Source organism: Lithobates pipiens, unplaced genomic scaffold (genome assembly GCF_037356315.1).
Source record: "Lithobates pipiens isolate NorthernLeopardFrog02 unplaced genomic scaffold, aLitPip1_a1.2 Scaffold_16, whole genome shotgun sequence".
Lineage (NCBI taxonomy): Eukaryota > Metazoa > Chordata > Amphibia > Anura > Ranidae > Lithobates > Lithobates pipiens.
This window is the reverse complement of record NW_027507748.1, coordinates 481,221,169-481,248,756: the sequence shown is the minus strand read 5'-3', so window position 1 is coordinate 481,248,756 and position 27,588 is coordinate 481,221,169. Positions and strand designations below refer to the sequence as shown.

At 40.0% G+C, this 27,588-nt stretch overlaps 1 protein-coding gene across 1 annotated transcript in view; it reads left to right on the top strand.

The window, feature by feature from the left end:
- Window positions 1–277: 277 nt before the first annotated feature.
- CLDN10 (claudin 10) overlaps window positions 278–27,588 on the top strand; it is a 71,046-nt gene continuing 43,735 nt past the window's right edge. Inside the window, exon 1 of the mRNA XM_077483036.1 lies at window positions 278–620. Within this exon, the coding sequence (XP_077339162.1) occupies window positions 407–620 (214 nt within the window). The 5' untranslated portion in view covers window positions 278–406. The remainder of the gene's footprint in view (window positions 621–27,588) is intronic.

The window sequence follows — 27,588 nt, the reverse complement described above, 5'->3', positions numbered from 1 at the left end:
GTCTTGGTTTTCATATTTATTGAAAGACAAATTATTAATGGTAAAGCCACATGTGTACACACAATGTAAAAAATGAATGATTTATAATCTTACAGACATGAACCTAATTAAATATATTATTATATGAGCAGCTTATTACTAATATAGGTTAAGTCATGAACTAATTTTTAATAGTGTTAGCCTGTATCGCCTAGGTGAAACACCCCCCACTGGGATGTACTTTGCTCTTCTGCATGGCTGGCTACCTCTAGCAAAGAAAACTATGTTTTACAAGCATCTGATGTTTTTGTAGCAGGTGTAATTTGATCAAGTTGCTTTTAATGCAGAGCACTTTTTTTTTTTTACCTTTTATTCATGCAATATTGCTGTGTAAGACTTATTTGATATAAGTTCAAAAAGATTAATTATGTCTGGAATGCAGATTTTTGCTTTGATATTTTGCATTTCTGGCACCGGGGCTGTAATTGGGGCAGTTGTTTCTAATGAATGGAAAGTGACCAGCAGAGCTAGCTCGGTGATTACAGCCACTTGGGTTTTCCAGGGGTTGTGGATGAACTGTGCAGGGAATGCCCTTGGTTCATACCACTGCCGACCTCACCTAACCATCTTCCGGGTAGAAGGTAAGCAGAACTTCTTGATTTCCATTTCTTTCATTTTGGTTAATATGGTCCTTTGTTACTTGTCTAATATTTTGCTCAGAGTCCATTTTTGAATTTTTACTTTTAACTGCATGTAAATATGAAACCAAATCCGACATATACTGCATGTAACAATTTTGTAGAAAAAGGATATAGCAATGCAAAAGTCTGCTGATGCCTTCCCTTTTCTATTGTTAACACTAGTAAAAAGTTGTGTAGAGATAGCAACTCTTATGCTGTTATGCTGTCTGGACAATTAAAAATAAAATAAAAGTGATTGCACAAAGAATGAATAATGTTTTTTTTATATTGCATTATAGTAAGTTAGAACCTGAAACCACCACTGGAAGACTTTAGTGGAAACATGCTATTTAATTTAGTGAGCTGCTAAATGCCAAGGTGCCAGTAGATATTTAATTTGAAAAGTATGTTTAAATACAGTTAAACCCTATTATTTCTTATACATTTGTCTAGAATTGCTAAGAAAAGCAAGCAATTGACATAAAATATTATACATTTTGTGGAGTTGAGAAAAAACAAAGTAAACTTTAAAATCTAAGTTGTATTTTCAAAAATGAGGATAACTTTTTAATTAAACATTTTATTGTCTCATTGAGTTTATTTATTTATAATTTATTTATTTTTAATTTATTTTTAAGAAAACTATCAACTGGCATATCACTAAGTGTTGTCTTACCTAACTACTTGTGAAAGAATATATTATCAAAAGACAGATTTTTTTTTCTTAGTTCACCAAACATGGTTTTGTGAAATCTGTCAGTGTTCAGAATATTCTTTCAACATATTTATGCAATTCATAGTAGTTTGTGCCATGCTGTATTCGTATATGCAATATTAGTAACTAAAGTAAAGAGTTTTCCACCTCCAAACTGTTTTTATGCAGTTTTTTTTACCAAGGTGTTGGAGACTTGATTTTCCACTGTTATTAAAAAAATTAAAGAGCCAATTACCGTAGTAATTTTGAAAGTATCTCGTTTTTTTACTACAAAGCTGTGATTTTGCATGCCATACAAGTAGTTCACTTTACATTTAGATCCTCACCACCTTTTTTCTATTTTTTTTTTTTTTTTTTTATATTGGAGTTTACAACAGGAGTACAAAAAAATGATTTTATACAGAGAGGCTTATATTATTTCCACTTATAGGCTAAACCTTTTTCTTTTCTTTTTTTGGAATGTGTAGTCAGGGTCCTTGTCCCCTTTTTTATTACCCTTTTCTGGTCCTCTGCATTGATGATGGCTACTTATGCATGTTGCTTAGAAAGCAGACACTGACATTTTACGTTTCATTGCACCAGATATTGTTGACTCTTAATCCTTTTTCAATGCATTGGCAGGAAAAAAGTGAATATTTTGCAAATGTAAACATTACAAATACCACCCTGATAAAAATGTATACTTTAGCCTCCTTTTTTGAGAAAAGAGATCCACTTTTTTACAAGTAAAAGCAAATGATGTGTCAAAATTACCTGTTTAAATAACTAAATCCTTTAAGTAAATAGATCCTCCATCTACCCTTGTAGTCGATCCTATACAACCTCTACTTTCTACTGGACTTCGAAAACCCAAAAGACTTGGTTTACAAATGGTTTACTAATGGTATCATCCAATTACATAATCTTTGCACGGGCTTGGGGCCCAAGTGCTTTACTACCCTTCAAAAGCAATTTAACCACTTCAGCCCTGGAATATTTACCCCCTTCCTGACCAGAGCTTTTTTTGCGATTCCGTACTGCGCCGCTTTAGCTAACAATTGTACGGTCGTGTAACGTTGTACCCAAACAAAATTGACCTCCTTTTTTTTCCCACAAATAGAGCTTTCTTTTGATGATATTTGATCACCTCTGGGGTTTTTATTTTTTGAGCTATAAACAAAAAAAAGCGTCAATTTGGAAACAAAAGCAATATTTCCATAGTTACATAGTAGGTGAGGTTAAAAAAATACACAAGTCTACACAAATCCATGTGTTTGATTATATGTCAGTATTACATTGTATATCCATGTATGTTGCAGTCATTTAGGTGCTTATATAATAGTTTTTTTGAAACTATCGATGCTTCGCCCTGAGACCACAGCCTGTGGAAGGGAATGCCACATCCTTGCCGCTCTTACAGTTAAGAACCCTCTACGTAGTTTAAGGTTAATCCCCATTTCTTCTAATTTTAATGAATGGCCAAGAAGTCTTATTAAACTCCCTTCTGCAAAAAAGTTTTATCCCTATTGTGGGGTCACCAGTATGGTATTTGTATATTAAAATCATATCCCCTCTCAAGCGTCTCTTCTCCAGAGAGAATAAGTTCAGCACTCGCAACCTTTCCTCATAACTAATATCCTCCAGACCCTTTATTAGCTTCTTTGCCCTTCTTTGTACTCGCTCCATTTCCAATACATCCTTCCTGAGGACCGGTGCCCAGAACTGGACAGCATACTCTAAGTGCAGCCAGACCAGAGTCTTGCAGAGCGGGAGAATTATCATTTTATCTCTGGAGTTGATCCTCTTTTTAATGCATGCCAATATATTTTGCTTTATTAGCAGCAGCTTGGCATTGCATGCCATTGCTGAGCCTATCATCTACTAAGACCCCCAGGTCCTTTTCCATCCTAGATTCCCCCAGAGGTTCTCCCCCCAGTGTATAGATTACATTCCTATTTTTGCTACCCAAATGCATTATTTTACATTTTTCTACATTGAACCTAATTTGCCATGTAGTTGCCCTTCTCATTAATTTGTTCAGATCTTTTTGCAAGGTTTCCACATTCTGTGGAGAAGTTATTGCCCTGCTTAGCTTAGTATTATCCGCAATTGCAGAGATTAAACTGTTTACCCCATCCTCCAGGTCGTTTATGAAGAAATTAAATAGGATTGGTCCCAGCACAGAACCCTGGGGGACCCCACTACCCACCCCTGACCATTCTGAGTGCTATTCATTTATCACCACCCTCTGAAATCGCCCTTGTAGCCAGTTTTCAATCCATGTATTCACCCTATGGTCCATGCCAACGGACCTTATTTTGTACAGTAAAAGTTTATGGGGAACTATATCAAATGCTTTTGCAAAATCCAGATACACCACGTCCACGGGCCTTCCTTTATCTAGATGGCAACTCACCTCCTCATAGAAGGTTAATTGGTTTGGCAAGAATGATTCTTCATGAATCCATGCTGATTACTGCTAATGATACCATTCTCATTACTAAAATCTGGTATCTAGTCCCTTGTCATCCCCTCCAAAAGTATACATACTATTGATGTTAGGCTAACTGGTCTGTAATTCCCAGGGATGTATTTTGGTCCCTTTTTAAATATTGGTGCTACATTGGCTTTTCCCCAATCAGCTGGTACCATTCCAGTCAGTAGACTGTCAGTAAAAATTAGGAACAATGGTCTGGCAATTACTTGACTGAGTTTCCTCGGGTGCAAGCCATCTGGCCCTGGTGATTTATTAATGTTAAGTTTCCTAAGTCTAATTTTAATTCTGTCCTCTGTTAATCATGGAGCTGCTTCCTGTGATGTGTCATGAGGATAAACACTGCAGTTTTGGTTACTGAAGCCCCCGATTCCCTCGTGAAGACTGAGGAGAAGAATAAATTCAATACCTTCGCCATCTCCCCATCCTTTGTAACCAGATGTCCTTTCTCTTTCTTTATGGGGCCAATATGGTCTGCCTCCCTTTTTTACTGTTTACATACTTAAAGAATTTCTTGGGATTTGTTTTTACCTCTTCGACTATGTGTCTTTCATGTTCTATCTTAGCCGTCCTTATTGTACCCTTAAATTTCTTGTTGCATTCTTTATGAAGTCTGAATGCTGCTGATCCCTCAACCTTGTATTTTTTGAAGGCCTTCTCCTTTGCTTTTATATGCATTTTTACATTGGAGTTAAGTCATCCAGGACTTTTATACGCTCTTTTAAATTTATTACCAAATGGGATGCATTGGCTAATGCCCTTATTTAATATGCACTTAAAGCAAACCCATCTCTCCTCCGTGTTCTTTGTTCCTAAGATTTCATCCCAATTTATGCCTTCTAGCAAGGCTCGTAGTTTAGGGAAGTTGGCTCTTTTGAAATTCAGTGTCTTTGTATTCTCCTTATGTTTCCTATTTGTGTGATTTATACTGAAGCCAATTGACCTCTGATCACTGTTACCTAAATTGCCCCGTATTTCCACATCCGTAATCAGGTCTGTATTGTTGGTAATCAGTAGAACCAGTAACGCTTTATTTCTAGTTGTTGCGTCTACCATCTGACCCATAAAATTGTCCTGCAGGCGTTTAGGAACTGGCGAGCCTTAGGTGAATGCATGGTTCCCTCCACCCAGTCTATGTCTGGATAGTTAAAATCCCCCATTATGATAACACTTCCCATTTGTTGCTAATCCATTGTGATAGGAGATCTGTCTCCCCTTCCTCCCTCAGGTTAGGGGGCCTCTAGCATACTCCCAGTATTATTTTCCCCTTAGCTTCATCCCTTTGGAGCTCTACCAATAATGATTACACCTGCTCCCTTAGTAATGTCATCTCTCACATTCACTTGTACATTATTCTTGATATATAGGCATACCCCTCCCCCTTTTTTACCCTCTCTATCCCTGCGATAAAGGGTATACCTTTGAATGTTTGCCAGCCAATCATGAGAGCTGTTGAACCAGGTCTCTGAAATTCCAACAAAATCTAAATCCTCCTCGTACAACAGTATCTCTAGTTCACCCATCTTGTCCGCCAGGCTCCTGGCATTGGTGAACATGCCACATAGTTTAGACCGGTCGCATATTATCCTTTTATTGGGTGTTCCAAGATTGCAACTAGAACTTGCTACTATACTTACCTTTGGGTTTATGTGCTTTGATCAACCTACCACTAATGCCCCCAATACTACCCTCTGGAATATGTTCCACGCTGACTATCTCTACCTCCGGACCCTCCCCCCCATCGCCTAGTTTAAAAACCTCTCTAACTTTTTGGCTATCTTCATTCCCAGCTAATCTGTGCCCTCCACCTTTAGGTGCAGTCCGTCCATTCTATAGTACCGGTTATTGACTGAGAAGTCGACCCAGTTCTCCAGCAACCCAAACCCCTTCTTACTACACCAGCTCTTCAGCCACTTGTTTACTTCCCTAATCTCCCTCTGCTTTTCTGGTGTGGCTCGATGTACAGGTAGTATTCCAGAGAATACTACCTTGGAGGTCCTTTTCCTCAATTTAGCTCCTACGTCTCTAAAAATATTGACTTTTTGCTATAATAAAATAATAAAATATATATATAAAAAAAATTCCTTCCACAGTTTAGGCCGATATGTATTCTTCTACATATTTTTGGTAAAAATCGCAATAAGTGTATATTGATTGGTTTGCACAAAAGTTATAGCGTCTATAAAATAGGGGATAGATTTATGGCTTTTTTATTTATTTTTTTACTAATAATGGCGGCGATAAGATATATATATTTTTTTTATCAGGACTGCAACATTATGGCGGACACATCGGACACTTTTGACACTATTTTGGGACCATTGTAATTTATACAGCGATCAGAGCTACAAATAGACACGGATTACTATATAAATAACACTGGCAGGGAAGAGGTTAAACACTAGGGGGTGATCAGGGGGTTAAGTGTGTCCTAGGGAGTGATTCTAACTGTAGGGTGGATGGGCTCACTACAACATGACAGAGATCCCTGCTCCCAATGACAGGGAGTAGTAGATCCCTGTCATGTTGCTAAGCAGAACAGGGAAATGCCTTGTTTACATTCTGCCTCTCCTCGCCACAATCGGGGGCCACCGGCGATCATCGAGTTTGCGGGACCCGTGGGCAGGATCCCGATAGGCGGCAAATTCAAAGGGATGTACAGGTACATTCATTTGCCTGCCCTTGCCATTCTGCCGACGTGTATGTGTGCGGCAGTCGGCAAGTGGTTAAACTTCCTTGTTCAGAATTTTTCAGATACCTCCAAGTGAAAAATCTTCTTATGCATGAGCACACTCTGACAATCTGATTAGAAGTTATGGCACTTGATAAAGACAGATCCCTATGTTACAAATAAATATTGAGGCTGGTACTGCACATTATATTTAAACTCTATATGGAAAATATAATGGGCGTTTAAAGGGGTTTGTTCTCAAATGTCAGAGGCAAACCAAACTATAGAGACCCTAGTTCCCTAGTTTTGGTACTGGAAGAACAATGATTTCAATGGTATTTTCAGAATTCTGGCTTGATTCTTCACAGGAGCTGTTAATATGAATATTCTCTCTCACATAGTGAAATGGTAAACAGAAATGTTGGTAGGGTCTTTTCGAGAAGTGATATCAAATTTAACAACTGTGTACCTTTGCTTAGGATAACCTCCGCCCGTTAACCATGCAAATGAAAGGCGCTTAGCATCAAAGAATATGCTTTCTACCTGGGAACTGTGGAATTTGAGCAGCTGTTCTAAAAGGTATTAAATCAATAAAACCACTAGAAAATATTAAACAAAAATCTGCGAGGTGAATGGATCAATCAATTCACCCGTAGAAAAAACAGCGCATAATACTTCATAAAACAAAGAAAAAATTATATGTGATTTGTGCTAATACGAACTATGGAGAAAACATTTATATCTTCCCAAATGCAGTCATACACACTAAGTATTGTCCATGAACACTGTCCATATATCCAAATTAAGCTGAGTAATTGGAATAGTTTCAGCAAACAAGTTAAAACGAGATATCTATTTCAGTCCATCAACAGACAATAGAATTAAAGATCAAAACTGAAACAAAGTGTCCTGGTACAAATCACAGGGAGTGGATGCTGCAATCCTTCCTTAACAAGATTATACTTCTACTAGTATGATGCAGTAATCCCGAATTTACTGGGGTGCAGTCTCAAGGATGAGGTGACCCCCCTTAGTAATATTCTTACCAGATATGCCTGGTTACATAGGCTCTCAGAAATTACTCCTCATCGGTTCGATCTCATCAGCTTCATAAGCGCAGGTAATACACGATCGGATGTGATTGGTTCCACGGGATCTCAGATGTTTACTCATCGGTTGGATCTCATCCACTGCATAAGTGTCGGGTAATTCAAGATCTCCGAAAGAAGCAATTACGGGAAAACAAACATAGCGTGATACTGTCTTATGAAAATACGATTTATTTAAGTAAAAAATGTTGCACTCACACAAAATTAATTCTTTAAGGCATTGATTCATTCAGCATGCATAGTTCTTAACCACAGTCTCGGGGGAAGTAATAGCAGCAACCGCTAATGGCCGTCACCACTTAGTAGCTCACGGTTAAAGCTGTGCGTCTCTTCCTCCCTCCTTTCAGTTCCTCTATGCTGCGAACGTGTGCTACCACCCTGACGCGTTTCGTCGTATTGACATCATCTGAGGGTGGAGGCAATCAGTTCTGACTACTCTTTAATACGTGCGGTATTAACCCTTCGTAAACATGTATGGATGTATATTGATTAATCTGACTATGTTATGTACGCTGCTCTCTTTACAGGATACCTGTCAGAGGCTTTCATAAATAATGTTTTTGAAAGAACCATTTCATTATACAGAAGATGTAGAAATTAAAATATTGAGAATTAGGTGAATTCAAAGCATAAATTAAAAAATCAAAAAGTTGGATTAAAACATCAGGAGAGTCAAAAGCAAAATTACAAATAAAAACCAAAAACGATCATATTCCCCTCACACACTATACCGATATGGCCATGTCGGATTTCTGATAATATGCTAATATGCTAACGATCGCAACGATTGCAAAATCCGGCACATATATCCCAATGACTTTTATTTCTTTAAGACAGGGAATTTCCATCCCGTTGATCTAGATACTCTAGGTTTGGACGATCGGTTTTATTGTACAGGGAAATACATAAAGAGAACGGATTCGCAACCTTTTATAGCCTGTCTCATATTTTTTCTCCTAATGGGGTCATGAAAAAGCCTCGACTGTAACTGGCTTGTGTGCTAACCAGCATGTCGATGTGTTTAAAAATCTGATTTTAAAGGATCTAGAAACCATTTTGCCAAAAAAGAATTTAAATCCACATCATTTACAGGATGGGATCAAAGCATTGGAGATGAGGAAGGACATAGTAATTAGACCTGCAGACAAGGGAGGGGGGGTTGCTATTTTAGACAAAACTTTCTATGAATCACAATTAGAAAGGATGCTATCCGACAAGGACACGTACGAGTTATTAAGAAAGGATCCCACTGTGTTGTATTATCAAAATCTAGAGAAATTAGTACTATTGGGAGTAAAAAACAAGGTGTTGAATGTGAAGGAGTCGAGATTTCTGGTACCTGGTCACTGTAGAATACCGACGATCTACACATTGCCCAAGATACACAAAAATCCGACTGTACCCCCGGCCAGACCAATCGTTAACTGTATTGGCTCTGTGACAGCAAGATTGGGTCAATATTTAGATAGATTCCTACAGATGAGCGTTCAAAGCACAAAAGCATATTTGAAAGACACTAAAAACTTATTGCAACTAATGAGTCAGATCAAATTGAGAGAAGGGGGAGAGATCCACCTAGTGACAGCTGACGTGGCCTCTCTGTATAGTATTATCCAGCATGATGACGCCCTTTTGGCCCTCAACTGGGCTTTAAGTCAGAGGAATGACATCCCTCATGAACAAAAGGTTTTTTTGGGACAGGCTTTAGATTTCTGTTTGTCGCAAAATTACTTCTGGTATAACCAGAATTTTTATTCACAAAAAAGGGGTGTGGCCATGGGAGCTAAATTTGCTCCCAGCATCGCAAACCTGTTCATGTCGGAATGGGAGGACCGAGTAATTTTCTCACAGCAACAGCAATATAAGTCATCTTTAGTATTCTATAAAAGATTCATAGATGACCTCCTGATTATTTGGGAAGGTTCAGAAAGCTCACTACATGAATTTATGACTCAATTAAATAACAACAAGAATAACATCTGTTTAGAGTACGAACACAGTTCAGAAAAAATACATTACCTTGACGTGGATATAATCAAACATGGAACGTGTCTGATCACCAAAGCATATTTTAAGCCTACCGATAGGAACAGTTATTTACCTATAAAAAGCGGGCATCATCCATTGTGGCTAAAAAATATCCCTAAAGGCCAGATTATGCGTATACGGCGCAACTGCACCTTGGATAGCGATTTCTACCCACAATCGGACATTATTAAGAAGCGTTTTATAGAAAAGGGATACAATGAAGCATCTCTGAATAAAACAGTATCGGAAATAGCTAAAATTCCCCGAGATGAATGTCTAGAAAATAAATTGCGGGATAAGGCTCCCTGTCAAGAATGGGGATTCATCTCAGACTTCCATGCCCAGTATAAAGAAGTTGAAACGATACTAAATCGCCACTGGCATGTTCTACGTCTAGATAAAGCGTTAGGACAGGTGCTTCCGCCCCGTCCTTCATTTATATACAGAAAAGCCCCCAACTTTGGAGATCAGGTAGTGAAGAAAGTGTTGAATCCCCCCAAAAAAACAGAAACTTTCTGGAATAGGGACGGGTTTTTCTCATGTAGAAGGTGCCAACCCTGTATGAAGCAAAATAGCCCAATTAGAGGTATGACTGAGTTCATATCCACAGGGAATAATAGGTTAATGGTAATAAAAGAATTTATTACATGTAACTCCACGCACGTGGTATACGTACTACAGTGCCCATGTGGGCTCATGTATGTGGGAAGAACGAAAAGGACCCTAAGGAAACGCATATCCGAACATATGTATAATATAGAAATCGGATTTAGTGATCACAGCGTGTCCCTTCACTTTAAGAAACATCATAACAGAGACCCATCCCTACTAAAATTCTGGGGAGTGGACAGAGTTCAACCTAATTGGCGGGGATCAAATATGGTCCGCGAAGTTTCCAAAAAAGAATCCCAATGGATATATCGGATGAACACTCTGACCCCTAATGGGTTAAACGTCGAATTAGACGTCAATTGTTTCATAAGCGATTTTTAAAACTGATTTAAAGGGACCCCAGCACCCAGATTATGAGGGTAACAACTTTTTTTGATTACCAAAACTTTTTTATTACCAACACTTTTAGTATTAATCTTAGGGACGGTAGTGTAAATATGGGTAGTATTATACATCCATGCTGAGTTCAGTAGAGTTTTTAGAGGTCATTTTTAGGAATTACTTTTAAAGAATTTTAATTTTAAAAATCATTTATAAAAATTAATTTTAATAGACACATTCCTGGAAAATATATAAGATTAATCCATACTGGAGTCAAGTCTGCATAAATATAGGCTTATCGATAAATGCATAAGTTTACGGCCTTTGGATGCTATCGCCCTCTAATATGGGGTAATTTTCACCACAACGGGTTAATTAACAGAGACAGGTAGTAAGTTTGTTTCATTATAATTTTAAATAATTTTAAACTTTCTTATCGTTTTCTTAATCATACAAGTATATAATTCCATATATAGATATAAGCTATAACGTTGCATGCACAATACATAAGCCATAACGTTGCATGTAAAGCAGATTGAGAATAGCGGCACTGGAACCAGCCAATACGAGTCATAAAAAATCCCCGTCGTATCACAGAAGATCTTTCTGTGTATAGCCCATCTATCGTATTAACGATGGTCTCAATGGGAGCCTTGTAGTGGACGACTTGCCTCTATCTGTATGAAGAATGTGTGAACACAAGCCAGTTACAGTCGAGGCTTTTTCATGACCCCATTAGGAGAAAAAATATGAGACAGGCTATAAAAGGTTGCGAATCCGTTCTCTTTATGTATTTCCCTGTACAATAAAACCGATCGTCCAAACCTAGAGTATCTAGATCAACGGGATGGAAATTCCCTGTCTTAAAGAAATAAAAGTCATTGGGATATATGTGCCGGATTTTGCAATCGTTGCGATCGTTAGCATATTAGCATATTATCAGAAATCCGACATGGCCATATCGGTATAGTGTGTGAGGGGAATATGATCGTTTTTGGTTTTTATTTGTAATTTTGCTTTTGACTCCCCTGATGTTTTAATCCAACTTTTTGATTTTTTAATTTATGCTTTGAATTCACCTAATTCTCAATATTTTAATTTCTACATCTTCTGTATAATGAAATGGTTCTTTCAAAAACATTATTTATGAAAGCCTCTGACAGGTATCCTGTAAAGAGAGCAGCGTACATAACATAGTCGGATTAATCAATATACATCCATACATGTTTACGAAGGGTTAATACCGCACGTATTAAAGAGTAGTCAGAACTGATTGCCTCCACCCTCAGATGATGTCAATACGACGAAACGCGTCAGGGTGGTAGCACACGTTCGCAGCATAGAGGAACTGACAGGAGGGAGGAAGAGACGCACAGCTTTAACCGTGAGCTACTAAGTGGTGACGGCCATTAGCGGTTGCTGCTATTACTTCCCCCGAGACTGTGGTTAAGAACTATGCATGCTGAATGAATCAATGCCTTAAAGAATTAATTTTGTGTGAGTGCAACATTTTTTACTTAAATAAATCGTATTTTCATAAGACAGTATCACGCTATGTTTGTTTTCCCGTAATTGCTTCTTTCGGAGATCTTGAATTACCCGACACTTATGCAGTGGATGAGATCCAACCGATGAGTAAACATCTGAGATCCCGTGGAACCAATCACATCCGATCGTGTATTACCTGCGCTTATGAAGCTGATGAGATCGAACCGATGAGGAGTAATTTCTGAGAGCCTATGTAACCAGGCATATCTGGTAAGAATATTACTAAGGGGGGTCACCTCATCCTTGAGACTGCACCCCAGTAAATTCGGGATTACTGCATCATACTAGTAGAAGTATAATCTTGTTAAGGAAGGATTGCAGCGTCCACTCCCTGTGATTTGTACCAGGACACTTTGTTTCAGTTTTGATCTTTAATTCTATTGTCTGTTGATGGACTGAAATAGATATCTCGTTTTAACTTGTTTGCTGAAACTATTCCAATTACTCAGCTTAATTTGGATATATGGACAGTGTTCATGGACAATACTTAGTGTGTATGACTGCATTTGGGAAGATATAAATGTTTTCTCCATAGTTCGTATTAGCACAAATCACATATAATTTTTTCTTTGTTTTATGAAGTATTATGCGCTGTTTTTTCTACGGGTGAATTGATTGATCCATTCACCTCGCAGATTTTTGTTTGATATCAAATTTAGTTTAAACAGAGATTGTGTCTAATGGATAGTTTGATGGTGCTAAAGTATTATGGGTAGAGTTACATATGGGTGTAAGAAACATTTTAGTTCAACGGAACACATCAGCACCTCATCCCAAAACTACAAAAAGAAACGTCAATGGGGTTATAATGGTGCTGAACCCTTCCCCAGAGTAAACATCAAGAAGTCGTAGCTTGAAAATCAAAGATTTTATTTTAGCTGATCATGAAAATCCTTTGGGGAATTTTCATGATCAAGTGTAATCCTTGATTTTAAAGCTATGACTTCTTGAAATTTACTCTGGGGAGGGGTTCAGCACCATTAACAATCCCTTTCACTTTTCTTTTTTGTTTACATATGGGTGTATATACTGCTAAATTAATTATTGGTGTATATTATAAAACCTTGAATATTTATGAGACAGTAGAGGCAAATCTAAAGTGCTGCACTGGCTGGGATAGTGGAAGTTATAGTGGATTTAAACTAAGCTGAAGTTGACTGTTGACTGGGGGAGTGCACTAACAGGGTATAGAGAGAGATCGCTGTTCCGGATCATTAGGAACAACAAATCTCTTTCCTCCCTATCAGAATGGGGATCCGCCTTGTTTACATTGACAGATCCCCATTCTGCCTCTGTGAAGAGTGATTGCGGGTGGCCAGCAGACATCAAGTCCCCAGGACCCACACACTCCCCCCCACGTGCAGAATGCACACGCGCACCCACACGATTACATGCACGGACCGACGTACAGTTACGTCGGTTCGCGCAGCCGAGACACCTTGCCGCAGTATATCTGTGGTGGGCAGTTGGCAAATAGTTAAAGCTGAACTTCACATACCACCTATTAGATCCCTTTTCACACTGAGGCAGTTTTCAGGTACTTTAGCACTAGAAATGGCATCTAAAAAGCGCCTGAAAACTGCCTCCCATTCATTGCAATGCTTTTACACTTGGGCAGTGTGCTTGTGGGATGTTAGAAAAGTCCTGCAAGCAGCATCTTTGGGGCTAAATAGCGCTCCCAAAATGCCCCTGGACTGGACGGACTTTTTATCTTTTTCTTTTTATATTAGGTACCTTGTCACGTGACCTTAAAAAATCTGCACGCTAGTGCCCAAAAATCTCCACAAAACCACTATTAAATGTAGCTAAAGCATCGCAAAAATGACCAGTGCATTAGCGGAGTTTTAGCGGCGCTGCAGTGGGATAGGGTTTTTAAGCAGATACAGGAACAGCTTATTTTTCCTTTTAGGACACAGGTTTTAGATAAATGAAAAAAAGCTGACAATTGTTCGCACTCCTGTCAGTGTTAAATGGTTTGTCTCATTCAGGCTTCATGCCCATGGGCTTTTTAAAAAACGAACTGCAAAGCTAGTACTGACGCCAGGAAAAAAGCGGTGTTAAAAACGTGTTTTTTTGCATTTTGCATTGGCGTCAGTGTGCATTTTAGCCACGCTAGCTTTCAGCCGCATTTCTGTCTCTTTTCAAAATCAGTGGTTCCCTATGGGAGCCTATTGATTTGAATAGAAGTTGCAACAGAAGTCTGATCCAGATGATCTGACTTGTGTGCTGAGAATCTTGAAGGGGAACCCAGACAAAATTTTTTGTGAGGTTCCCCCCAGGATCAATACCAGACCCTTATCCGAGCACAGTCTGGCAGGTTAGGAAAGGGGGGGGGGCGAGCAACCCCCCCTCCTGGACCATACCAGGCCACATGCCCTCAACATTCACCTAAATAAAAAAGTGTCAAAAATAAACAAACACACTATGCCACCAGAAGAGGGAGAAGAGCCGGAGCTGCCTTAATAAAATACTTTAAATGTGTTTGTGTCTTATAGTGTCTTTTAGTGTGTTTATTTTCGAACATTTTTTATTTAGGTGAATGGGTAGGGTACGATGCACCCCATACTCATTCACCTAGGGTGGGGGGCTGTGATTTTGGGGGGCCCCTTGTTAAAGGGGGCTTCCAGATCACGATAAGTCCCTGTCCGCAGACCCCGACAATCACCGGGTAAGGGTTGTCAGGAAGAGTCCTTTGTCCTCATCAACATGGGGACAAGGTGCTTTGGGGTGGGGGCGCAGGGCCCCCCCTGCCCAAAGCACAGACCCCCTCCATGTTGAGGGCACATGGCCTGCTATGGTCCAGGAGGCATGAGGCCATAGGCTAACATGTAGAGGCATTTCTAAGCTGCAAAAAAAGCTCATAAAAGTGGCTGTAAAAACGTACGTGGGCATGAGGCTTTAAAGTGATACTAAAGTCTTGTTTTTTTTAGTTAAAAATAACAAAGCATGTTATACTTGCAGTGGAATTGCACAGAGCAGCCCTGATCCTCCCCTTCTTGGGTCCCTCTTCAGAGCTCCTGGCTCCTCCCTCCTGTTGAGTGCCCCCACAGCAAGCAGCTTGCTATGGGGGCATGGGAGCCGAGCTGCAACTTTAAGTGTCCATTCAGACAGGGATCTGCAGCCCAGCCCCGCCCCCTTTCTCTCCTCATTGGCTAACTGACTTTGACAGCAGCAGAAGTCAACGACATCGCACTGCTGTCTCAGCCAATGAGGGGAGTCCTAGGCAGCCAAGACACTCCTACAACATTGCTGGATCTAGATGGACCTTAGGTAAGTATTAGGGGGAGCTGAGGGGGGCTGCTGCACACAGAAGGCTTTTTATCTTAATGCATAGAATGCATTAAGATAAAAAACCTTCTGCCTTTACAATCACATTACTGCCATCTTTGCTGGACAGCTTGGTCTGTTAAATGGAGTTGAAAAACAGATTACTAGCTGGATCAGCAGGTAATACATTATGTTGCAGCAGGCCTCAGAAAAATAAAGACTGCTCTGTTAATGCTAGTGATATAATGTCTATCTGACTGTCTGTTATACTATATTATTGTCAGGGTTGGGCTCTCAGCAGCTCTTTTCTCTGTGCTCAGGCTGCTCAGCTGTCAGATAATTGTCAGCACTCATTGATTCCTCAGTGGCTCACCTAGTGATCATTTCCTGCTCGTCAGTCCTGCCCCTTTTGGTTCCTGATCCTGTTCTTCTGCCTCTGACTATTAGACATGTGCAAAAGGAAAAAATTTGTTTAGTTTCGTTTCATTTTAATTAGTTAATTAATTCATTTTGTTTAGTTATATTCGTTAAATTCATTAAATTCGTTTTCGGATTTTGTTTCGGTCGCATTCTAAATGATTTCGACATGATTCGAAATTATTTTAACCGCATTCGAAACTATTTCAACCGGATTTGAAAATATTTTGCGACCCGACTTTAGGGTCATGTATCTCGGAGTCACTTGGTGCTAGAAACCCCATTGTTGTGGTGCTAGTTCTTTTGTGTTTGCATACCAAATTTGGTGTTTCTAGCTATAAGTGACCCCGAGATATGTGGCCCCAAAGTCGGGTCGCAAAATGTCATTCTCTGCTGCAGAAAAGTGCTTGGCATATTGCCCATATCTGGGGTCACTTGGTGGCAAGTGGACAATCCACAACTTGGTCACGTGGCACTTGTGGCAGGTCACGTGGCACTCGTGGCAGGTGTCGTGGCAAGTTGACAATACACAACTTGTGGCAGGTGACGTGGCAAGTGGACAAATACAATACACAACTTGTGGCAAGTGGACAATGACATACAGCATATGCACTTGCCTTGGGATCGACATCCGTGACTTCTTCAATCAGGCATGCTGACAACTTCATTGATACCATAAATATAAATGAAAAACTGTCCGTATGGACCTGAAATAATTACCTTATTTGATGAGGCTCAATACACATTTAAATTAAAAATCCAATAAATTAATTCTATTTATATGTATACATGTATATATATATATATGTTTGTATGTACATATATGTATTATGTATTAAATTATCATATAGCAGTCCAAAAAATTTAATAAACCAGTCGGTGCGATATAAAAATAATAACACAAAAATATGTGTGCTACCTGAAATCCAGAAATTCTTTGAATATTCCAGAAAGACGATGAAGACACACCAGTGATGTTAACATAACATAGTGCAGTACCACATTAAGGAAAACATGCTTACCAGAGAGTTTATAAATACTGGTTTTCCCGACGGAATTCCGACGGAATTCGGCTCAAGCTGTCTTGCCTACACACGGTCACACCAAATTCCCATCGTTTATAATGCGGTGACGTACAACACGTATGACGGGACTAGAAAAAGGAAGTTCAATAGCCAGTAGCTAATAGCTTCTGTCTCGTAGTTGAATCTGAGCATGCGTGATTTTTGGCGTGTCGGAATTGCATACACACGATTGGAATTTCCGATAGAAAGTTTTTCCGTTGGGAAAATTAAGAACATGCTATCAATTTTTGGCTGGCAGAAATTTGGACAGCTAAATTCTGATGGAGCATACACACAGTCGTATTTACGATGAAAAGCTCTCATCTGTCTTTTTCTGGCCAGAATTCCGATCGTGTGTACGTGGCATTAGAGTGTTGCAAGAATTTTGATTTGTTTTTCTAATTATTAGTGGGGTCAAATTGGAATCACCTCCCAGTAAAGTCCTTTCATTCTAAAATTGATTGTTAGAGCCAAACAATATCTCAAACTACTCTTTGTTGACATAATGTTCTAAGAATTTTAGTAAAAATGTTCCTCAGATTTTTCCTTTGAAATTCTACTAATGTATATCCAGCTTAGCTCATTGTTTCTGTCAGGCACATGTAGTGCTCCTGCTCCTTGATAGCTGCTGGTCTAATTCCAGCATCCTGGTTTTGGCTGTGATGCATTCTCCTTGTCTGTCTGTCCACCTGCAAGGTGATTGATGTAGCCAGGCTTTGGGCGGAGACCAAACCTGATTTAGGCCAATCAAAACTTCAGTCTCATGCTTGTGATAGCATTTTTGTCTGCCCTGCCTGTTAGTTTGGATTCCCTTGTTTATGACATCAGATTGGAACTCAGATTTATCTGAACCTTACCTGCCGTGTGCCTGACCTGTCATCAAACCCTTCTGCCTGTCTGCCACCTGCAAGTACCCCTTTGTTGTGCTCAGTTCGCACCTGCCCTGGCATGGTGGCCAGGCACTATAGCATTGTGTATAAGACTTGGGGGTAACCTAGTACTGGTAGGCCTGCTTGCCTTAAGGGAAAGAGAGCTGCTATAGGTAAAGAACACAGAAGCCAGCAATAGAGTCTGGCCAGCACATTTTAGTCAACTAAAATCAAATGGGTTTAGTTACATTTTAATGCATTATTTAAGCAGTTCTCTAGAATTTCCAAACTCATTATATACTCCTGGAGTAAAAATCTAATAACATGTAGTGGGGAGTACACAGGGCAGAGAACTGATGTGGAAATTCTGTTATTGTACACAGTTCTAAGCACTACTACCTTGCTGGGAGGGGGAATTCTCACCATGTGGTTTGCAGGGTATTGTTCCAGAACTCCCAGGCAGCAGGCAGGCAGGGGGAGCCTGCATCTCATGGCCAATACATCTTGTCAGGGGGTGGAGGCTTTAAAAGACAGGTGGAGCTCCGAGAAAAGCGGTTCCGGTTGGGTTAACGTCCCTTCCTTGTATTTTCATTTAGTTTTTTTTTTGTTGAGGAAAATAGGAATTGATTTTCATCATAGTTTTCGTCAATTGACTTAGTTTGAATCTTATTTTCATTTAGTTTTTGAAAACATGCAGCTGATGAAAACGACGACAAAATTAACACTGTTCCCAACAACCAATATATCAGTATACTTTTTGGTGTAACCAAATATTCCTGTGCATACAGAGTTATTTCTTTGGGATAACCTTGTTGTAACTGGGTCCTTTTTTTCGCAGGATCAATGTTTTATACAGTGGCATGTTTAAGCATTCAACAGTTGTGGCTAGCTCCCTTTAACATTTGAGGCTTCCAATATTCTCCATAACTTCTTGATTTTAAACCAGCTGTGTACATTTGATATTGATTTATTTACTGTCTATACTACACCACATCCAATCAGATTAGCATATATGTAAAGTAGTGAGTGTACAGCTTGTATAACAGTGCAAATTTGCTGTCCCCTTAAAATAACTCAACACGCAGCCATTATCCGCTTCCCGACCAACCACCGCAGTCATACTGCGACAGGTTGGCTCCCCTGCTCGAGCCATCGTAGCTATTCGTCGGCTCGCAGGGTCAGGATAGCAGGCATGCGCACGCCCACTGCACAGTGGGGGTGTCGGTGCTCATGGCCGACAGTCACGATGACCGCTGGCCATGAGCAGATCACCGCTATTACTAGTACAAAAAAATAATAATAATAAAAATGCTATAAATCTATCCCCTATTTTGTCACAAGGAGAACTCTCAACACTCTTGGGATCATCTGTAGCCTGTAATATTCTGCCAATGTTACCTATCCATCGTAACAGATCGTTGTAGTAATTTCTCCATTGTACGGGTCAATTGTATACAAGATGACTTAGAAAATCTCTCAATCCTACCGTATCTGAAGATTTTTGAAGCATCTGCTTCTGTGAAGAAGCATCCACTGGTAGCCATTTCAACACAGATTCCTCTCCAATGATATAAAGATAGAGAAGATAAGGTTGTCATTTCCATTAATTAACTGATTACGGAATTGATTCCAAATGTGTAAGCTGAATGTATTTAAACAGTCATGGGTGTAACTGGAATACATGCTTGAACTATCGGTTTATATGCAGCTTTTGTTATTTTAATTAACCCTGTCCCTTCTGGTCTGGGCTACAGGTAGTTAGATGTCTGATTGTATGACAGATTAGGGACTAAAACACAGATTAGTTAAATGACCAAGCGTTCCATTGACACACCACTGTGTCTGCTAGTGAGAAGCTGAGTTCCAGGCTGGTTGGGCAATGGTTGGAGGAGCTCTCTATCATTGCTTATTGTTCTTCTGCTCCCACTTACTTTGATTAGATTACAGCGAAACAATGCCCTCTGTTTACATAGGCTCCCGTCCCGAATGGAGACATTTCCAATTTTATTAATAAACCCTCTGTTCCACTTAGCAAAGGTTCTGGTTCTCTTATTTACCTACAGGTTTATCCTGTTTAGGGAGGCCTAGTTCTCATTTGCTACATATATTTCTGGACATATCATTAAACAATAAATTTAAAGCAGAACTTCATCTTAGAATATTTTTTTTTTAAATCTTTTCCCTGCACCTATTAAAAATAAATAAGGAGCTTTATATGGTTCTAATAGTTTCTGTACACTTTTATACGTAATCTTCTATGATCTGCATGGATGTATTTAGAAGATATTGTATCAGAGTTTTTCAGAGTAATTCCTGTAGGAGGGATTATCAAAGCCAATAACAACACAAGAGGCATGGTGATCTTTTCTTGGTATATGACATTAAAAATCACAAATATCACCTTACTTATTTTTTACTATTTGAATAAAGTGTTATCATTTGATAAGTACCCTGCTCAATCATCTTTTTATGTACATTATTTTTTTTTTTACATTCCATGCCTAATCTTGGTATATTTCAGAATTCCAAAATACACTTAAAGTGATTGTAAAAGTCTTGTTTTTCTTTCAATAAAAATAACAAACCTGTTATACACAGCCCCTCTGTGCAGTGGTTTTGCACAGAGCAGCCCGGATCCTCCTCTTCTCAGGTCCTTCTTCTGTGCTCCTGGCCCTTTCCTCCTGTCTAGTGCCCCTACAGCAAGTAGCTTGCTATGGGGGGAGCCAAGTCACAGCTCCTTGTGTCCATTCAGGTCCTGCCCCCTCTCTCTCCTGCTTGGCTGACTGACTTTGATTAAAAGCAGCAGAGCCAATGGCGCCACTGCTGTGTCTCAGCTAATCAGGAGGAAGAGTCTCCGATGACCAAGTCACTCGTGGACATCGCTGGACAGAGATGGGGCTCCGGTAAGTATTAGGGGGTGCTGGGACTGCTGCTGCACACAGAAGCTTTTTATCTTAATGCATAGAATGCATTAAGATACAAAAAAATTCTGACTTTACAACTCCTTTACCAGTTTTTTTGGATACCTGTAATACATGATAATTTTTTAGAAAAGTAAAATCAATCTACCAAGACTTCATTTTCAGTATGCTGTTTTTGTGACTGTCTAAACTTATAAAAATAAAAAAATCAGGTTTAGTTTTGATTTCTGATTTAGGCACAAAGATGTCCATAGAAAAAATGTAATGGCATTTATGATATTTGGATCGCCTAAACATATAGTTTGTGGTCTAAAGCCACACAGACCTTTACTCCTAACTCATGTGATGACTTGTTAGTTAAGTCATTCCAGTGAAAGGAGAATGCTTGAAGGCTTAGTCATTAAGATAATCATTAATCATTCTATATATTGTAGTATATATGTTTTTTTGTTACTGTGTACAGCGGAACTTCTGCAATTTGCAATGGAAATGTTGTAGTTTGTAACAAGCAGTATAAATATCTATATTTAAAGAATCGGTTCACTACCACCTTGTAGTGGTATGTACAAAGCTGCATTTTTTTTCTTGCTAGAAAATTAATTAAAACCCTCAAATATTATGTATTTTCTGAAAATGGAGAATAAAATGGTTGCTGTTGCAATTTTTTATATCACATGATATTTGCACAGCCTTTTATCAAATGCAAACTTTTGGTAAAACATTAAATATTATAATATTATAATATCGGGCACTTATACACCTTCCTGTCCAGACGAATTTTGAGCTTTCAGTGCTGTCGCACTTTGAATGACAATTGCGCGGTTGTGCTACACCGTGCCCAAGCTAAATTTTTATCATTTTCTTCCCACATTTGGGGATTTTTATTTTCTGCTAAACAAATAAAAATAGGCCGAAAATTTTGAAAAAATTTTTTTTTTTGTTTCAGTTACAAAAATTTGTAAATAAGTAAGTTTTCTCCTTCACTGATGGGCACTGATGGGGCCGCAGTGATTGGCACTGATGGGCACTAATGATGTGACATAAATGAAGTGGCACTGATAGGCGGCACTGATAGATGGCACTGATATGCGACACAGATAGACACTGATAGGTGGCACAAATAGGCACTGATAGGTGGCACAGATTGTCATGGATAGGTGGCACCGATTGGCATGGATGGGTGGCATGGATAGGCAGCATGGATGGGCACTGATAGGCGGCATGGATGGGCACTGATAGGCAGCATGGATGGGCACTGATAGGCGGCATGGATGGGCACTGATAGGTGGCATGGATGCACACTGATAGGCAGCACGGATGGGCATTGTAGTGTACAGTATTGTATAGGGATGGATGCCAATCAGTGCAAAACAATAATGCATGCCAATCAGTGATGCCCATTGTGGGCACTAATTGGCATCCATTATGGGCATTGATTGGCATCCATTGTGGGCATTGACTGGCATCCCTGGTGGTCTAGGGGGCATACCTGTTGCTGAGCATCCCTGGTGGTCTGGTGGCATCCCTGGTGGTCCAGTGAGGGCATCCTCGGGGGGCTATGCTGCTAATCAATTAGCACAGACCCCTCCTGTCAGAGAAGCAGCCGATCAGCTCTCCTCTACTCGCGTCTGACAGAGTGAAGAAAAAGCCGATCACCGGCTCTTCCTATTTACACTGTGATCAGCTGTGTTTGGACACAGCTGATCACATGGTAAAGAGTCTCCGTCAGAGACTCTTTACCGAGATCGTAGTTGCGGGGTGTCACACTGACACACCACAACAACGATCGCTTCGATGCGCGCCCTCTGATAATATCCTGATCACGTCATATGACGTCCGGTCAGGATATTAAAACCACTTTGCCACCGTCATTTTTCTATATGGCGGGCGGCAAGTGGTTAAATACAGTACACCCATGAAACGTAGACAAACTACGGTACTCAAAAATCTCCATAGGCGATGCTTTAAAAGCCTTTGCAGGTCACCAGTTTAGAGTTAAACCTGAGCTCTGGCACTCAAATTATTGCTCTCACTCTGATGTTTGCAGCAATATCTCACATGTATGGTGCAATCACTATTTATATAACTGTGCGGGACCTATGTGCATGTTTGCATTTGCACATGAGTATGAAGGAATGGGAGCACTTTAAAAAAAATTTTTTTTTTTTTATGTTTACACTTTTTTCTTTAGTTTTAGTTTCTTTATTTAGGTTTATTGCTTCAATAACATCCTTTGTGATATCTTTGGCAGTGACAGGTACTTTTGATTAAATAGATTTGGGGTCTATTACATCCCTGATCCCTTCTCTACCCTCTGAGGCAGAGGCAAAAGGCATTTGAAAAAGAGGGTCATGCCCCTGTAAATGCATTATGCTTACCCCCTATAGGATTCTGACAGCTGTCATCTTCGCAGTGCAGCTGGAGATGCAGCCAGTTCTTTCTCTCCACACTAACTGCTGGAGCTTTGGAGCCCCAGCTGCTGCATGCCTGGCAGCCATCCATTGCTTCTCTGTACCTTCAACTGATCAGCTCTGGTGTCTCAGCCTACTGTGTTACTATCCACTGGTGAATTGGTGATTTTTGACATTTAAGTGTTCTACATTTAATAAAGGTGTTTTTGTTTGGTTTTAACCTTGGCACCCTGCTTTTTGCTATTTCCTGCTTTATGATTACAAAATAATCTAGAGTGGATGACTGGGGACAAAGAGAGGGCACATTTCTTAAATACTTTCTTCAGTTCTGTTTATACAAAGGAGCATGGGGGAGCTCATGTCCATAATGGGGGTTATATTGATCCACAATGGCTCAAAAGTGATATGGTCCAGAAATAGACAGAATAAAGGTGGATAAAGCACCTGGACCAGATGGCATCCACCCACGTATCTTAAAAGAATTGAGCTCTGTCATTTCAAAGCCATTGTATCTAATTTTTAGGGATCATTAATGATGGGAATAGTACCCCTGGATTGGCGTACAATGTGGTGCCTAAATTTAAAAGGGAACAAAGTCTTCACCAAGTAACTATAGACCTGTTAGTCCAACTTCTATAGTTGGGAAGATACTGGAGAGTTTAATAAAAAAAACACATAGATGAGTTCTTGCTGGGAAAAAAATATTCTAAGCAACAGACAGTATGGATTCATGAAAGACAGAAGTTGTCAAAAAAATCTGATTTCTTTTTATGAATAGGTAAGTAAAACTTTGGACAAAGGGGTGGCTGTGGACTTTGTATACTTGGATTTTGCAAAAGCGTTCCATAATTTTCCCCACACACGGCTAATGTGTAAGATAAAGTCTACAGGCTTTGAAATATCAGTTTGTAAATGGATAGAAAACTGGCTAAAAGACCGAATTCAGAGAGTAGTGGTTAATGATTCATACTCTGAATGGTCTAAGGTTATCAGTGGTGTATCCCAAGGTTCAGTGCTGGGACCCTTACTTTTTAATAGACATGTGCAGAGTGAAATATTTCATTTCGGAATTTTGTTTTCGTCCGAAAAATACATTTATTTAGTTTCTCCCGAAATTCATTTTTATTTATTTAGTTTTTCGTTCAAAAATTGCATTCGTCCGAAAATCCACATGAATTACGGTCGAATCTGTCTTTGAAGGCTTGTGGTGTCTGTTGAATGTATAAAGAAGATTCGACAGAGCTGCTAAACTCTATATAGCCTATAGGCGGAACATACGATTGTAGCGTCATACAGTTTCGATGCTCCGTCGAATATTATTATAAACGTGTGTGTTTTTCGTTGCTTTGTCGACTCTCCGTCGTTCATGTTGAATGAATGGTCTACGTTTCACAGTGTCAGGTGTCAGATAGTGAGTGACTGATAATAACGAATATGGTGGCAACCCATTGTGAGAGCAACATGGAGGCATTGGACGACGTTCCTGGGCCATCTACAAGTGTTTCTGTATATATATTATATACTCGTTCAAACAGAAACTGGTGGACTGGTGATAGCGATCACTGATCAGACAGGTAACAAGATTCTATAATAATAAATCCCCCCCACAACACAGGCAGCCTCTGAGGCTATCACAACAAGACTAGCAGCAACACTAGTATCACTATAAGGTTCTCACACTAACACAATAGCAGCAGATTATTAGGAAAAAGCTAAGTTGAACTGTAGCTTGCTTCACTATTGTTCTGCTGCTGTGCTTATGCTTAATAATAATTCGGGTTCTCTGACAAGTGACAATTCAAACGGACCAGCTAAGATTCACTGTCTTCTGACATGATTCAGTGTGTGTGTGTCTTTGGCTGTGGCTGTACGTGTGTACTTAGTTCTAGCTATTTTACTGCTCCTCCTCTTTCGTTACAATCAGCCAATAACATTCATCATCATCATCATTATTTTTATTTTACTTCCCCCACCCAATTCCAGAATCTTTTCTCTCTGTCAAATCTTTTCTCTCTATGTTGAATATTTTCTCTCTGTCAAATCTTTTCTCTATATAATCTTGGACTAATAGAGGTAAGGTTAGGCACATTCGACCACAGGTTCAATAGACACAGATTGTTATTGTCAGAGTCACATCGAATCTCCTATTCTATATCGAACTGTTGTAACAACAAAAATTAAAATAAAGCATTTATTTATGACAGATCTTTCGTTTTTCGGATTCTGCGTTTTCGTTATCGTTTGTCAAAACGAAAATACCTGAAATTCAGACGAAAATGCATTCGGACAAAAACAAATGCACATGCCCACTTTTTAATGCCTTTATAAATGATATAGGGTTTGGGATTAAAAGTACCATTTCAGTCTTTGCAGATGACACCAAACTATGCAGTGGAATAATGTCCTTACAGGATGTCTCCAATTTACAAGCTGACCTCAATGCACTGTATAATTGGGCGACTATGTGGCAGATGAGGTTTAATGTTGATAAATGTAAAGTTATACATTTTGGGGCTAAGAATATGCATGCATCGTACATGCTAGGGGGAGTACAACTGGGGGTGATCCGTAGTGGAGAAGGATCTTGGCAATTTGGTAGATCATAAGCTCAATAATAACATGCAATACCAAGCTTGTGGTTTCCAAAGTGAGAATAGTCCTTTCTTGTATTAACAGAGGTATGGACTCCAGAGAGAGAGATAGATATCATTGTGCCCCTGTACAAATCATTAGTAAGACCTCATCTGGAATATGCAGTTCAGTTTGGGCAGCAGTTCTTAAAAAGGCACGGAGGAGCTCAGCTATAAGGAAAGATTAGAGGAACTGAATTTATTCTCTCTCGAGAAGAGGAGATTAAGGGGGAATATGATCAACATGTACAAATATATATAAGGGGTCTATAAAGTGATGTTGAGTTATGCACTTTATGGTCAACACATAGGGCAAGGGGGCACTCTTTATGCCTAGAGGAAAAAAGATTTCATCTCCAAATACGGAAAGGTTTTTTCACAGTGAGAGCTGTTAAAATGTGGAATAGACAGAGGTGGTTCTGGCAAGCTCAGTAAATTACTGTAAGATAGGCCTGGATTCTTTCCTAAATGCACATAATATAACTGGGTACTAATATTTAGGCCTCATACCCATGGACGTTTTTACAGCCACTTTTTTGAGCATTTTTTTGCAGTTTAAAAACGCCTCTCTATGTTAGCCTATGGCCTTATGCCCAACATGGCGTTTTTGATTTGTAAGTGGCACAGGCGTTTTTAAGCTCCAAAAAAAACCCAGGACCAGTGTGTTCTGAGGCTCCAGCGCTAGAGCTGTAAAAATGGCAGACGCTGGTAAAAGGTGTTAAGTGCGATTTAACGGGGCTTAATGCTGTATACACAGCGTTATGCACTGTCCTGCGTTTCTCTTTGATTTAAATAGAATTCTCACCAGAAGTTGGATCAAGATGATCCAACTTGCGGTGCGAATTGTGTGCTCAGAATCTTGAAGGAAAACCCTGACAATTTTGCATGGGGTACCCCCCCCAAGATCCATACCAGACCCTTATCTAAGCACGCAGCCTGGCAGGTCAAGAAAGGGGGGGAGCGAGTGCCCCCCCTCCTGGACCATACCAGGCCACATGCCCTCAACATGGGGTGTGGGTGCTTTGGGGCAGAGGGGGCCCGTGTACCCCACCACCCCTAAGCACCTTATCCCCATGCTGATGAGGACAAGGGTCTCTTCCCAACAACCCTTGCATGGTGGTATCGGGGTCTGCGGGCGGGGACTTGTAGTGATCTGGAAGCCCCCTTTAACAAAGGGCCCCCAAGATCACAGCCCCCACCCTAGGTGAATGAGTATGGGGTACATCATACCCGTACCCATTCACCTAAATAAAAAAGTGTCAAAAATAAACACAATGCACAGGTTTTTTAAGTATTTTATTAAAGCAGCTCCAGCTCTTCTCCTCTGTCTCCGCTAACTTCTGCTCTTTTGCTGGGTCTTCACCCCTCTCCGGGTCTTCTCGGCTATCTTCTGCTCTTTTGCTGGGTCTTCTCCCTCTGTTCTTCTTCCGATGTTGACTTGACGCGATCTCTCGGTGTAATACTGGGTCCGCCGTGTGCAGTGACTTATATTGCCATGGGACGGGCCACTCAATGATGTAAGTTAGAGGACATGCCCCTTGTGATGTCATCACCCCATTATGCCCCGCCCGATGTCAATCTCAGGACCCACTTCCTGTTTTGGCTGGGAGGGGAAGCAACGGCCCTGGAGCGAGGAGTAGCTGGAGCGAGAAGCAGGAGCTCTAACCTGGATTCTTGTCATCTGCCAAGGTAAGGAGGCCTCTGATCACCGCCTTACCAGCCATCTCCTGCGGGGTTGTGTTGGCTGATCGCCGCCTTCCCATCCATCTCCCGTGGGGTGGCCGTCTTCCCGTCCGTATCCTGTGGGGGGGGG